Source organism: Clytia hemisphaerica, unplaced genomic scaffold (assembly GCF_902728285.1).
Source record: "Clytia hemisphaerica strain Z4C2 unplaced genomic scaffold, Clytia hemisphaerica genome assembly, whole genome shotgun sequence".
Taxonomy (NCBI): domain Eukaryota; kingdom Metazoa; phylum Cnidaria; class Hydrozoa; order Leptothecata; family Clytiidae; genus Clytia; species Clytia hemisphaerica.
This window is the reverse complement of record NW_027103839.1, coordinates 1,090,375-1,105,809: the sequence shown is the minus strand read 5'-3', so window position 1 is coordinate 1,105,809 and position 15,435 is coordinate 1,090,375. Positions and strand designations below refer to the sequence as shown.

The window sequence follows — 15,435 nt, the reverse complement described above, 5'->3', positions numbered from 1 at the left end:
AAATAGCCCTCTAACAGTTAGTGGTTATAAAATATCATAGACCTAAAAAACGGATGCTAAGGTCCCACTTTTACTTTCATTTTCAGGGTGTGACTTCAAGATTTTATTCTTTCATTTTTTCTTCCATTTGGTTGCAAAATAATAAATTGACACAGTTGACTAAACAGCAGTTCGATTCTTATTTGTAAAGGTTTTTCGAGTAATCTGTATGTGCGTTAAGGACCACTTCAAACTATTCAAATATTCTTTTGCGTTTCAGTGTAGGAGTTTTTTGATACAGTTGTCTAAATAAATTTCATCTATCTATTACATGTTTTTTTTCTTTGTAAGCATTGCACTTATAAGCATATCTTGACTCACTTGATACGGCAAAAATCTAAGCATAAGCAATGATTTATCATAGCCTGAAGGGCTAGATCCGCGGCCTTTATCGAAAAGTGAAGCAAGTTTGACGTGACACAAAGCAATTTCATTGGTTTGAGAGATGCGTTTGCCGCCTACTTTTTTTTATCTCGCGCTCCGAAAACAATTAAAATACTAGATCCTATCCATCGGCACGAAATTTAAAATGTCAAATTTTAGCTTCACTTTTTTTTTGCTGGAGAAAGTTTAAAGTTGCCTATCTAGCCCTTCGGACTTTACAGATCTGTGAGCATAAGCCAAGCATTACTTCGAGCCTACAAAAAATGCATTTTTCTGATTTTGCCTGTTTTAGGGTGGGATTTTACTGACTTTCAGAATTTACCTACAATTTTTCAGCATTGTCAAGCCCTCAACCTAACCATCTCCGAGCCTGTTTTCAAATTTTTGTATTCTTATAAAAAACATGTAATGTGTTCGCCAATCAACATCTCTAAGGTATATTCTTATTTTCTATTCTAGAAATGATTTTTGAAGAATTCTTTATTACCTTTAGGTCGTCAAATTCAAAGTCCCATTAAATTTGTCATTACGATAGCTGTGTAGGGATATTGTCATTAAAACCCGCTTGTACATGGTGTCCCGGAAAAATGTTCTGTCTTAGAACACTACTACAAGTAGAAAGATTTTTGTATTGTGTTTGTCTAATTTCTCTCTTTAACGCAACACACTTAACTCTGGTTACAATTAAACATAAACGAATTTAAATTATAAACATAATTAAAATATCAATTATGTAATGGGCTCTTCCAGAAAAAAATTGTACATGGGGGGGGGGTGGAGGATATAACAATTTTTAGTGATTTACCCCCCGAACAGGGTGAATTTTGGCCCCCCGGACAATAGGTTTTACCCCCCGGACAAGCATCTGCTGACCCCCGGACACCCCAAATTACCCCCGGATACCCCAAATTACCCCCCCGGACAAGGCAAATTTTGATGATTTTTTGCTACCCCCCGGACAAAATATCCTCCACCCCCATGTACAATTTTTTTCTGGAAGAGCTAAAACATTTTTATGAACGTCTCATTTAAACAGATTAAAAATACACTAACAACATTATTATAGTAAAACACTTAAATACTGAATTTTTCTACTTGTAGTCGTGTTCTGACTCAGACTTTTTTTCGGAACACCCTGTATAATACTTTAGGCGTACAAACTTTTGCAAGCAGAAACTTTCGCGAGGTCGAAAAATCGCGAAATTCACGACATTTACTTTCTCGAATTTCAGGAAAAAATATTTTTCGCGAGCATCAACTTTTGCGAATCATTGAATAAAAATGAGAATTTTCGTTTTTTCGTTCGTTCGTTCGTTTGTTACCAGCTTTTCTCAGGGTTCGGCTCATTAGTTTTTTTCTTATTTTTTGCACAATGATGCAAAATGGTGATATTGAATAATGAATATTTGGGAATTTTTCTGGGTATATTTGGGCCAGAAATTTTGGTTGAAATTTAATGCACTTATGCACTTATTTTTTTTAAAGATTGACCCAGCCTTGATTTTGGTTTGGCGTTAAGTAGTCTTTTGATAATGAACATCTGATTGATGTTCAAATCAATTTGATTTCGATGGCTGTGTTACTTGTGTTGCTGTCTATATTTTTATTTTTCATTTTCTGATTTCTTAATGAGTGGGAGGTCCCGTTTGAGGGTCCTTAAAGCATGTCAAATATTGAAATGTTGCAGTATTTGTATACACAGTTATCAAAACTTATCTCATTTTCTATTGACCTGTCTTTCTTAAAATTGAAGATTTTTTCCAAGATGATTCTCTCAGGCTATCCAGCTTTTCAAGTTTGTTCTTTTAAAACATTATTCTCAGCGTTTCTCTGTCAACGACTTTATTAAAAAACATACCGAAGAAACCTCCAAAACGCAGTCGGCTGTAAAAGATTGCTTTTCTGTGATTTTAACGACTAGAATACTTCCCGTATAAAAATCATCCTGCCTTTTTCTTTGCTCGACCTGGCTGATCTAAATACCCTATGTATTTAGATCAGCCAGGTCGGCAAGATCACTGACAACAAGTACAATTTTAAATAATCTTTATATATCATTTTATCAACACTGTGTTTTTGAAAGTGGATAATACCTCAATAGGGTATTGCTGTACAGTAGTTACCTTGGTAAGGCCCAAACTACTGACCTTTATTGAAACTGGGCTGAAATTACTTTCAAATCAAAAAAAAAAAACTCCGATCAAAGATTTTGTTGGTCGGGGTTAGAAACTACCTCATCAAGGGTTCATATAAAACCGGACATACTGTTGTTTTTGAAAATATTCAACGAAATCAATCTTTTCTTCAGGTTCCGAAATACATGGCAGAAGTTTGGAGCAAAGCTGATGGATCTGGCATCGTTGGTAGTCTACGAATCCCTGTGTATGTAGAAACATTACTCTTGGTTTGAATGTCTGGTTTTAAAGTAAAGAAAATACAATCTTTTTTTACTAAAGTGACTTTTTTCTTATAAAAAGAACGATTAATCTTAAATGATAACATTGTTTTCAGCGGTTTCTTTTTCCCTGCTTTAAAATCATTTATAGAAATAAGAACGTTAAAATGAAGGGATATGTTCTATCTAATACATGAAAACAAAAATACAAGGCAAAAAGGACAACTTTACGAAAACAGCACTTTTTCATTTTAAAAATTTCGTTGGCAAAAAATAGTCGTCGGTGGAAAATTTTGCCGACAAAAAATATTCCTCGGTAAAAAATTTCGTCACTTCTTACCGACAAATTTCTATCGATAAGATATTATGTAGTAGATTGTTCCATTAAAAATACATGCAAGGCTGGGTTTTAGAAAAACAAAAGAATGTTCAAAATTGTGAAAATACTCTAAGCTTATTAACTTTCACATTAAGGTCACAAAAATGGCGAAATTCGGAACCTGTGCATATGTTTTGAGGGGGTCTATCTAAAAAATCCTGTATTACTAAAAATAGACAAAAAGAACGACAAATTTCATAAACGACGACAAAAAAGGACGACAAATTCCATATTTCGCCGTCCACAACCCTGGCCGAACGTGACTGTACCACCTCTACAAATTCATTCCTCTTTGTTTATCAAGGGAATTAACTACATGTGGTTTAAAAAAACGACAAACTACGCATGCGTGTTATTAATGCAGGAATTGCAAGACGAACCTACTGTTTTATTTTCAGGAATTCCGGACCCAATAATGTCTCATTTCACCTGGCACAACATTTGACTAAATTAGGTGAAAGTGGCGATATTCCTGAAAAACATAAATTTGTGATGTCAGATTTCCGCCAAACGATGGGCGTTTTTTCTGAAACGCCTCCAGGTAATTACCAACGTCCTTTCTACAAAATATAGTCATTAACGTTTTATAATCTATATGGTAAGCTGTCATCTTTTGCTGTTGACGCCCTCTCAATCGAAGTTCTGTTATTCGACGAGCTCCTGTTTAGGATGCAAATGAAAGTCACAGTCAAATTTTTACAGGGCGTCAACGATTATTCTAAAACGTGAAGTCTTTATATAGGTTCTTAACTACTCAACACATCACCCACTTACCCCTTGACTGGGGTGGTTATGGAGTATAGCTTTTAGCTCTTTACCTCTTGTTATGTTTTATTTTTGTAGACGAAGATGAACCAAGTGAATCAAGTATGTAATTTTTTGTTGCTCTCATCATTGATTTTACTTTTTCGCATAGCTTGCAATTCGCATTGTTTTTTGGATTGTATCGTGGAAAGATTACGGAGTACATTTTCCTAAGAATTTAGATAAACGGAAATGTTATTCACGTTTCTTTTTAAGGGTAACTCTGCATTAAAATGTTACCCAAAAATTTGAAAATCCACGCGAAATTTTTATGATCAGATTTTTGGCTTAAAGGTTTAATTTTACATAAGTGTTCCCGTTTCATATCAGACATATATTTCATAGGCAGTGTCTGCCTTTTGTTATTATGCTGATATAAGCGAAAAAATGTTTTCTTTTCCTTCTTCTGACCAATCTTCTCCACATCCGTGTCAATCCAATGTCAAAAAGCTTGTAAATTAAAATTGATAAGTAAACAAATGATATCACTCTTTATCTAAAAACAGGACCTTTAAGATGGCCTGTAAATTTGCTATTTGTGAGAAAAATTAACGTTTTCAGGGCCATTTCCATTGATCTTTTGCTGTTTAACGAGATTTAATCCACTTGAAATATTTGAAAACGAATTTCAGAAGATTCAGCGTTTTTTCGCGAAAATTGATCCCAATAAAGTACACTAAATATATTGTAAATCAGTGTAAACGTAAGTCTAGAATTTTCTCAACTCAAAAAATAAATCATATTAAGAAGAGGCAAATAATCCCTTTCTTTAATTATAGTCGTTGTGCGAGTCTTGATTGGTTTATCTATTTCTTTCATAATTTATTAGCACGTGATAAGATTGCATTCGAAGGAACAATATCGAAGCGCATTGATTGTCGACCAATTCAAAGTACTGCATACATGAGCATGAAAATGTAAGTAGGGCCTTATGGGAACAAGGTAACAGTCTAGACAGGTACAGTATACACGAGCATGAAAATGTAAGTAGGGCCTTATGGGAACAAGGTAACAGTCTAGACAGGTACAGTATACATGAGCATGAAAATGTAAGTAGGGCCTTATGGGAACAAGGTAACAGTCTAGACAGGTACAGTATACATGAGCATGAAAATGTAAGTAGGGCCTTATGGGAACAAGGTAACAGTCTAGACAGGTACAGTATACATGAGCATGAAAATGTAAGTAGGGCCTTATGGGAACAAGGTAACAGTCTAGGCAGGTATTTCAAAGTATTAAAGCATCAATCTTGGAACGATATAGTTAAAAGTTTAACTACTCGCAAAAAGTTGTGGTCTTCAAATTACAATCTATAGTCTAGTTATTAAATAGACAGAATCCAATTTGCCCAGGTTCTTTTCCAGGAAAATCAGAAATAACGATAATTAACAGTTTTTTCGGTTGATAAAAACAAAGGTACATCTAATAATTGTACTTCTACTCAACGTAGCCATTAAAATCAACCCTTACAATCTTGGTGACAAATCTTGCATGGGATGTATTAGTTTAGGGTTTTGTAGAACGACCATTTTCTGGTTTCGAAGGAACGAGATTTTACTTTTTGAACGTCTGTATGATAAGCAGCACCAAATGTCTCTCAATTCTCTTAGTACTGGTGGATAAAAGAAAATATATATCACGGCATCAGAGATAAATCCTAAAGGGTGTAAAATACGTTGAGGGGCGTATAAATCAATTTCTCCTTTCCAGTAGGTGATTTGAAAAGGTAGAGCATAGAAAATCACAAATGTGAAGAAGATCAGAAAAGGTACTGCCAATGTTTTCTTCATGCTTAAATGGTAACCAAATCTGATTTTGGAAGCGTTTGGTGTTGGTCCATTTTTGTTGATTTTGTGAAGTTTTCGTTTGGACGAGTTGATGATTTGGAGTATCCATAGGTAGCAGAGTAAAACTAATGCTGAGAAAATGATGCTTGAAAATGCGATGATTTTCTGTATAAAGCTGTTGTCTAATTCCAATATCAAGACGATTGAGAAATAGGTTAATCCAAGGAAAACTACTACGGCGATTGAGTATACGATTTTCTTTGTTGTGATGAATATCGGATAACGTAGATTCAAGTTTGCCACTAGAACTCTGTCTATGGTGAGGAGAAGCATGGATCCAATGTGCTTGATGTAGCCTGAGGTTCTGAGGTATGTGTAGATGTAGTATGCCGTGCTTTTCCATGTGACGTCAAGGTCTGTAGGCACGAACATCAAACTTAGTGCAATGCATCCGACCAGTTGTATAAAACTGATGAATAAGAGATAGATGCGTTGTGATTTATCGAAAGTCGAACATCGTTTGCGGACGATCTTTAGGAGAAGTATGAATCCGAATGCATGTAAAATTGCAGCAATGATATATAATGTGATGAGTGTGACTTGGAAGAATATCATCATCTCCAAGCCTCTTTTGTTTGGTTTTGTCGTGTTGTTGGTCTTTCCTGGTGGCTCTGGTCTGTATTCGAATTTTCTTGAAATGTTCTTCTTGACATTTAAGGAATCGTGTAATTATTTTTCACTTCATTTTCTTTGTGTTTAATTCATTTATAATAATAAATCTAAAATATAGAAAAATAATCACACTTTCAATCTTAAAGCATTCTTTAGCTGGTAGCTCGAAGAATAATTATTAAGCACGGTTTATGATATAAATAGTGGAAATAGTTTATCGTTTATCAATTTTAGTTTTATCAAGTTTTACTCAGAAAATTAAAAAGTATTTATCACGACTTGCTTGCTTCTCTATCTACACTTCAGATCATAAATATTACCTCTATAGTGGTATAAACATTCGACTTTTCTCACATACCAAATCACTCCTTTTCTTATCAAGTACACGTTTTTTATAAGAACAAACTACATAAGAACAAAAGGTTTCGATAGCCAAAATATTAAGAACAGTTTGAGAAAATTCTAAGGCTTTGTGGACACAAAAACACCCGATTCCCTAAGAAAATGGTAAAAAATACTCACAAAATGAAAAACATGCTAAGAAAATTTTTAGGATTAAAACTTAAAAAGTTAAGAACATCCGAAGGCTTCAGCAATTTTGGATGTTCTTATGAAAAAACTTGTATATCATATCCATTTACTAGTCTATTATCACTTAAGGTATCCTTATCTTTCCATAAAGTAATCTGACTATTTCATGTCATTAATACTACTTAGCGAGCTTCAATTAGCTTATTAGAGGTGTCAATAAGCTTAGTTTAAAACGTTTATGTCAGCAAACATTTTCAGTCAAATTTTCAGAACTTCGATCATCATCCTCTGCACGTTTATCCCGTACTCCCAGGAAACAACTTATTTTCTAAATACGACTTTTTCAAATGGTATCTGTGACCTGAAAGCCTTCTACCATATATTAAGTACTGTCAACAGCTTGTTTAATATAGCCACAGATGACTTTCTCTAATTCGATCTTCAAGATACCAAAAATTTTATTCGAATTAGAGAAAGATTCAAATTACAGAGAGCAATTTAAAGCACTTTCCAGCTTCGGGGACCAATATTGTGAGAGCTGACAACGAAAGAGTCAATAAAGATTTCTGTAGAGAATTTGCCTCTTGTTTCTCCTATGGCTCAAAGAAGCTTGCACATTCGATCCGGCAAACTAGGCTCAAATAATAAGGAAGAATTACATACACCTGCTCTGTTACCCAAATCTTCTGAGTGAATATAATTGGACAGAAATTCTTGTTTATTCAAATGTAAACTTCTTTAGTTTTACACCAGGAAAAATTCTTTTCCAATTAGTCACCTACGAAACTTGTTAATTTTTTTGTTCCAAGGTCGTTTTCCTATCTTTTTATTTGAAAAAGTAATTTTCCCTCGAAATCTGAGACCTCTCTTAGTACCACTCTGGGTCAAGGCATGATATGAAAAAATCTTCAGTTTTTTCGTGCCTTTCTTTATTTTTCATAATAAATATATTATGATGAATTTGAAATCACATTGTATTATAAATATATTATTGAAATGAAAATAAACAACAAATTTAGATTTGGACCCCTTGTGCGAGAGGAAACTTTCCCTTCAGATACGATTTGTTCTTTTTTTAAGATCCATAGGTGATAATATAATTTTCATTGGGGGAAGGGTTGGTAATAATAATAATAATAATAATAATAATAGCTCTTTTATTGTTTTAATAAGAAAAATCTTTAAACAATAATTCTGTTCTAAATTACGCAATCATGATACATGAATAAGGGACTTTCTTAGTTTCAAGGTTACTAGCCAAATACTCGTCACCAAGTAAATACACAAATTAAAGTAAAGTATGTGTGCATTATTCAGCCAATCAGAGCTTTACTCGACGTTTATTTGTGTTTTCTTTACATGAAACTGCTAATAAATATATTTTCCTGCACAGTTAGTACAGCAAGTTCTTATGATGGCCTAGGTTTATTTTTTCCTATTGAAGGATGAGCAGAAGTTCTTCTTTGCTAAAAGCACATCGTTTACTCAAAAATAAAGCACGGATGCTTATCGAGGAAACATATCTTAAAAGATAAAGGTTCACCATTTACGAGAGGAGATTTCTTTTCTCGTGCAGCAGTATATACAAGTCTCTACAACTCGACTTTTCCATAACTCGAACAAATCTGCGTTACCTGAGAGTGTTCGAATTATGGAGACCCCCCTGTTTTTGAAATTTTTATGATAGATACCATTTTTGCGTCTTTTTGTTGATAGGACAGACATCAAGAAAGCCTTGAAACCCAAACGAACGACTGTTTTCACGGATGAGAAAGTTTCTTCCTTCAGACCTGTCAACGATCACTCGTCGATGGTAAGTTGTATTACGTAATTGATCTTCAATCTTGAATCTACGAGGGACTCACTATCCTCCGAATAGAACAATTTTGGGAGAACTTTTTTTAATTCATTCATTGATTCGCTCACATGGCTCATCCAGAAAAGAAAAATGTTCATAGGGATGGCGGATATAATTAATATCCAGGGGTATAGTAAAAATTCTGCAAACTGGCAAATCTGTGGACAGGAGGTCGACTTGATGCTTCTCCTAGGAAGAAAAATCGATGCTGTCCGGCGATAGTGAATTTAGAAAATCATATATCATCCACGGATTTTTCTGGAAGAGTCCGCATTCATCTATTTTTCCGGTCATTTTAGAACGAACAAGCGGAGAAGAAACGAAGCACGGAGAAACGCGTGAGAAGCGAGCGTGACGAGGTGTTGGAAACTATCTTTTCAGCGTTCGAAAAACATCAATATTATACTCTTAAAGATCTGATCGGTATCACAAGACAACCTGTCGTAAGATTATTCTATTTTATGTTTTACCTCTCCATATACCTTTTTTTCGACAAGAAAAAAGAAAGTAGGGGCAGAAGGGTATCGCAGGTATCCCAAATTAATGATTTTGGCCCTTTCTTCCTTTTTCACCTTTTTCACACTGAAAGTGTTTACTTAAAAAGAATGAAAATTGTTTTCGTTAAGGAATAAAGTAATTATTCTCTTTTTCGATTTCTTTCTCAAGTCACCATAAACTATAGCGTCTTGAATGTAGCAAAGTCCGATTTCTTGAAAGGAAAGTCACCGAGCTCTAATGCCGCAGATTGTTTAAAGTCTTTCCTTGTAATATTTTAGATTCTAGTCTTCTACCCCGACCCCTACCAGCTGGCACATAACGTTGTTTCACCGTTCATCTAATGTTCAAAACGGCCATATAACGTTAGATCAACGTCGAAACAACGTTGTGTGTCAGTCGGGATTTTACAAGATCAGGGAAAGCATATAAAAGGATACAGCTAGCTCTTCTCCCAATATACTTCCTTTGATGGCACTTCAACGCAATTTCCCTAATTTGTATGCATGTAAGCATGGAGGTATAAAGAAACAGGAGAAGTATGCTATTGTAACCATGCTCGCCCTACGATTTAAAAAATTACGAGGTATGCATGCTCATAATCTCATATATCGTGCATTTTTAATGAGCTCTTTTGTTGATAAGTGAAATCTTATTGGCTAACTTAAGTGTTGGAAATAAAATGAAACGAGATTCATTGTTTCTGACATTGGTGTAAGAAAATATTTGGACTAAAAAAGGGCCTGTAAACTTTGCAATCCTTCATCAAATGACAAGATTTTTCGATCAACATTTTCTTCAAGGTGAACCCTATTGCTTAATACTTTCCTCCAAAATTCTCCAGCGACTTTTTGTCTACAAATTGGGTCTGAAATTGTGTGTGCTTATAAAGAACTTTTTATTTTCTGGCTAGAGAAAATATCTTTTCAAAACAAAATTTAATGGATGCCAAAATTGAACGCAAACTAATTTCGTGGAGCTGAATTTTATTTTATTCTCTTATATTAGAAGGCTAGAAATCTTCGATGCTGATAGTAAGAATGTTCAGAACAGACTTGAGTTCTACTAAAAAGTCGTATTTCGTCGGGCGAGCCTAGAATTTCTTTTGATTTATTACATAAAAGAAATCAAAAGACTTTAACGACCAATTACCGACAAATTCATCTCCTGTCTTTCTTTATACCTCTATGATGTAAGCTCAAGTTTAGACGGCCAACTTTCTGCCCTGCTTATTCTAATTGTTAGGGTAGACAAAAAGTGGGCACTAATTTGGCAGTTAAAATCTCTGCTTGAAAAAAATTGAAAGAAGACATTGCATTGACGTCAAAAGAGGGCAATGTATTGACTTTAGACAGCCAACTTTCTGCCAATTTCAATTCGCAGTTAAAATAGGCAGGGCGAAAAGTGGGCCGTCTAAACTAGAGCTAAGTTTCCTCAAAACGAGTTTACTCATTCTCACAAATTTTATTTGTCTACAGACACATTTGAAGAGTATTTTGCGAGACGTTTGCAATTACAACTTGAAGAATCCACACAAGAATACTTATGAACTGAAACCTGAATACAGACATTACAATAAATCAGACGACACTTCAGAATCAAGTTGATGGATGCTTGTGTGGTGACAGTAGTTGGGTTGACATTAGCGAGGTTAAGCATACGAGGATAATCACGACGACGGACGAAAAATGTAATAGGCTAGCGAAAATACAAAATTTGATTGGTTGAAGCTCACTAGCCTCTTAAATTTTCGTCCATCGTCGTGATTTTACCGATTTACTTAACCTCACTTTTAGCGAGTTTTTCTACAACGGCGACGGTTAGCTAGATTGTTTAGATCCTAATCAACTGAGGACGACCTCGAGTTTTTCGGTCTGAAATAAAGGTTATTCCAAATCGTTTCAGATACTTCACAGTGGAAATACATAAACTCGCTAGTTTCTGCATGCCGTTGTATTGAATCGAAAAATGCCAACAACTGGTGGAATTTAGAATTCTTGAACGCAGACATTGTTCATTGACTGGTTGAAATTTTCAGTAGCACGGCCTCTGATTACTACGGTATAAGGGGAATATTTTGTCCGTACTGTATTGGGTGAGGCTGTGCCGTGTATATCGTATTGAAGTCGATAATTTTTGAACTATTTCTATTCGATTTATATTTTACATTGTTAACATTTTTCAAGAAAGCGTTACAACTCGACTTTTAAGGTGTGCACACAATCATGGACAAAAAGGTTTGTAGACTTCTGCAATATTTGCAAAATACTTCAATATCGATCAAAAACAAGTTCCCAAGAGGTTCTGGGTGCTTTCCAAACACCCACTGTAGTCTAACCAAAGGGCTTGATTAACTGGCTTACACCAGTATCAAAACGCTGATTTTTTGCTTGTGGTTCCTTCAAAAGCAATTCAAAAGAAATGCAACGACTTCAAAAGTGTTTTTCTTAACTTCCCTCCCCTTTCAGAAACATTGAAGAGTCATTTTGCTCTATTTCTCATCATTTTTCGCTGAAATTTCATTTGTCTACAACCTTTTGTCCAGCATTGCACGTCTGACAACCAGTTTTTCTATTTAAGTATTCGGGTGTATCTCTAGATGCTAAACGTTGCGGTATCGTTGTTTTTAATCCGCCATTTTAAAGTATTTTTTATTGGATGCGTGAAGCAATTTACCTCCGATATTTTTATTTATAAATGAAAAGAAAAATGAAATAAAAATATTTTAAATTTTCTTTGTCGATTTTTTCGATCTTTAACATTGGCATTTTTCGAATTCGAAAGTTACAAGTTTCTGTTTTTATCGAGGAAACGAAAGGGCGGGTAAAAAACCATTTTTAAAGATTTCAAATTGACATATATCCGAGTCCAACTAGAAAATTCGGCCAAAGTTTTGTCTCCTCTGAGATAAATATATCATTCTCACTGTGAAATTGACTTTTATTCCATCCCTATTTGAGATTCAATGGAAAAAATTGTATTCCAAAACCATCCCCATTGGAATTTTTGAGCTGGGAACAAAATAATTCCTATCCCCATTAGAGTTTCGGTAGAAATGTTCATCCCTACTGTAAGAAAAAAGTTCAAAGGGGGTGTTCAAGACCATATAGTAGGAATCTTCCGCCGGACATCTCAATACAATTGGTTAATCCATTTACTTAAAGACAGCCAATAACAATGATTGAACCCCCAAAATGAACGTATAATATTATCACAGTCAATGTTTGGAGTTTTAAACGATTTTAAGTCATTTTTATCTGATGTCATATTGGCCGAAGTTAAAAGGTGCAGAGGGCAATCTAATCTGCTTTTTTATTGGTCTCAAAATCATTCGAAAAGCAACAATTTATTTGGGCCAAGAACCTTTTTGTCGGTATTCTTTAATAAAAAAAATTAATTCTAGGGAAAGAAGTTCCTTGAGTGAAGAAGAAATAAGACAAAGAAGAAAAATGCAAATGATTTGTCATCATGTTAAAGTGTTAATTCATCATCGGATGGAAAATGTACAATTCCTTCTTGCTGTTAGCAAAATTACATATTTTTTTGAAAGGAAAATAAAACAAAAAACGTATACAAAATGTTGTAACTATTCATGACTAAAGCCCTATTCTTTAAAAAAAAAATACAGAAATATCGTAAAGAAATTATCTTGAATAGAAACGCGACAAAATATCAAACTTGAGTGTATTCTACGGACCAGAATTCAATCCATTCTTGAATTATAACACTTTTAAGGAGAATTAATAAATTAAACGAATAAAAAACTAAAGAGCCCCTGTCATGAATTTCGGAATCAAATTCGCCATTTTAACAATCCTAAAGGAACCAGCGTTACACGTTTAAATATATTTTTATTTTGGCATGAAGTGGAATTGAAACTCATTTTGACAGGGGCGCTAACTACTTACTTCATTTTGTATTTCTCTACTTGACTTTGAAAAAAAAACTTTCATTATCATACTATATAAATATTTTGTTATAAAAAAATTTAGCATTTATTTACAAATACTTTGCATTTCATGTTCCATGTTGCGTTTATTAACTGTAGTTTTCGTTGGCCCAAACTTTTGTAAAATTGGCTTTAGGAATTTTTAGGATGAAATAATGCTCAAAGAACTATCTATCTTTAATTACCTAGAAAATGTCATTTCGGCCATTTTTCAAAATGCAAAAGGTCTTTTTTTCATTTTTGTCTCTTGGTTAGAAAACACCTTGAATGAGACATTGCCAACTACATAAGGCACCATCTACACGATGATGTAATCCTCCAATTATAACAAAACCCCATCTATCTATATCAAGGACCAGTTCACACAAGCCATTCTTTGTAAACACCGCTCGATCCGGCACTGTTACTACGCCGTAAGACGGGAGGAACACGTGGCTCTTCAAATTCCGTTACGTTACCCATCACGGAACGACTACGTAACGTAGGCGGATCAACGGGGAGTTCATCTTCATAGTTATTTTCAGAGTCTGTGTTATTATTAATAGTGTTCCTTGATTTTGAACTTTTAAATTCATTCAGAAGTTGAGCACAACGTTCCGATTTTTCTCGATCGGTATATCGGTCTTTCCCGACACTAGTGTCTGTCATGTAGCCCGACTCAACACCCGTTGGAGGTGGGTACGCCCTCGGGTTGGAATAGGAGCGAGGTGGAGGCAAAGTCATGCCTTTAGTGTTCAAATCGCTCTCAATAGAATCATCTAAAGTGACACCTAATTTTCGACCCATATCCAGTAGGTGATCATACAAATCCTCACTGTCGGTCACATCATTTTTCTCTGATAAACGTTCGATATCGTGTAATGCTTGGGTGTAAGGGGGCGGTTGGATAGGGCGTAAACCTGAATGGCCGCTTCGAACGGATTCATCTTCAGAATAATAATGATTTGGTGGCTCGTAACCATTTATACGAGAGTGTTGTTGTGGGGCGGGTGGTTGATAACGCCCGCCTCGTTTCTTGTAATCAAGTGGTGAGCTGCGTGTTGAGAAATCAGAAGCATACCCATGATCGGGGCGTTTCAAAATACCGGTATCAGTTAGGTATCCGTTTGTGTATGGCGGTAATCGTCCAGACATCGGGTTTTTCAGTTCTTGGATCGATTCCGAATCGGAGGTCGAGTTACTTCCATCACCGAATCCACTCGATTTGGAACGACGATTATCGTTAACTTCCATCATCATTTTCGGTGTTAAAACTCGTTCACTTTCGGTAGCCGAGTTTTCAGATGATACATCATTGACGTCTTTCAGGTTGACGACTTCACCGTTTCCGAGAATAACCAAATTTTTGTCGGCTTCGGTTTTCTCTTCCGAGGACAATCGGCGACGACCATCTTTCGTCGTGGTTCCATCCCGACAGAATTGATCATACGAATCTTTAAACTTTTGTCGTTTCAGCGTCGGATACTTTTCGGTATTTAAATCGCCGACGGCGTCTTTCTCGTTATCGCTCAAATCATAGTCTTCTTCGTCTAATAATTCTGACGGATCGATAGATGAACCGTTTTCTGACGTTAACAAAAGTGACGGTGACGAATTTGCTCGATGCATGCCACCATTCGATCCAGCCTTTTTCTGATGTCTCTTCTTATCGCGTTTGACTTTCTGTTCGTGTGAGTTAAGCGTCATGTATCGCATTGTACTACACGTGCACATCTCTTTTTCCTCTTCATATCGTTGTAACAAGAAATAGACTGGATCTTTACTCTTTCCTTTTATATCTCCACCGTTGTTGGTATATTCACCGAGTTTCAAAGCAGGGCATGTTTTGAGATGGAAACGTCTTGGAGAATCTTGTTCGTCATGTAGGAGTTTAACTTCATCTGTTTCGTCAACTTCTTCTTCATCACTGTAACCTGCTTCAATACCATGCTCCATGTTGACACCGCTAAGGTAAGAAGGAAAAGAAAGTTTGTTTTCAGGTAACATGAAAGGGGAAGAAAAGGCGAGGAAAATGTAAAAAGACGATTTCAAAAACGGTGATTTTTAAATGAGAAATCAGTAAGGCGGACACAGTTTGGTTTTCAAACCCATAGAAATTTCTTGTACCAGTAATGAGCGATTTTTGCCGTGTGTGAATGGAAA

General features: G+C 35.3%; 2 protein-coding genes across 5 annotated transcripts in view; one reads left to right on the top strand and one right to left on the bottom strand.

Moving 5' to 3' along the window:
* The window catches only part of LOC136807400 (general transcription factor IIF subunit 2-like), a 90,937-nt gene that overhangs the window by 33,115 nt on the left and 42,387 nt on the right, over positions 1-15,435 (top strand). For 2 of the 3 annotated variants that reach the window (XM_067063978.1, XM_067063981.1), the window contains exons 2-8: positions 2,732-2,805; positions 3,596-3,738; positions 4,041-4,064; positions 4,831-4,918; positions 8,708-8,804; positions 9,149-9,292; positions 10,823-12,074. In XM_067063978.1, coding sequence (XP_066920079.1) covers positions 2,732-2,805; positions 3,596-3,738; positions 4,041-4,064; positions 4,831-4,918; positions 8,708-8,804; positions 9,149-9,292; positions 10,823-10,951 — 699 coding nt within the window. In that variant the 3' untranslated portion in view covers positions 10,952-12,074. Of the gene's footprint in view, positions 1-2,731; positions 2,806-3,595; positions 3,739-4,040; positions 4,065-4,830; positions 4,919-8,707; positions 8,805-9,148; positions 9,293-10,822; positions 12,075-15,435 lie in introns of those variants that run through there. The other variant, XM_067063980.1, reaches the window with a different exon arrangement.
* The window catches only part of LOC136807395 (uncharacterized), a 42,954-nt gene continuing 40,322 nt past the window's right edge, over positions 12,804-15,435 (bottom strand). For both annotated transcript variants that reach the window (XM_067063976.1, XM_067063977.1), the window contains one exon: positions 12,804-15,238. In XM_067063976.1, the coding sequence (XP_066920077.1) occupies positions 13,654-15,238 (1,585 nt within the window). In that variant the 3' untranslated portion in view covers positions 12,804-13,653. The remainder of the gene's footprint in view (positions 15,239-15,435) is intronic.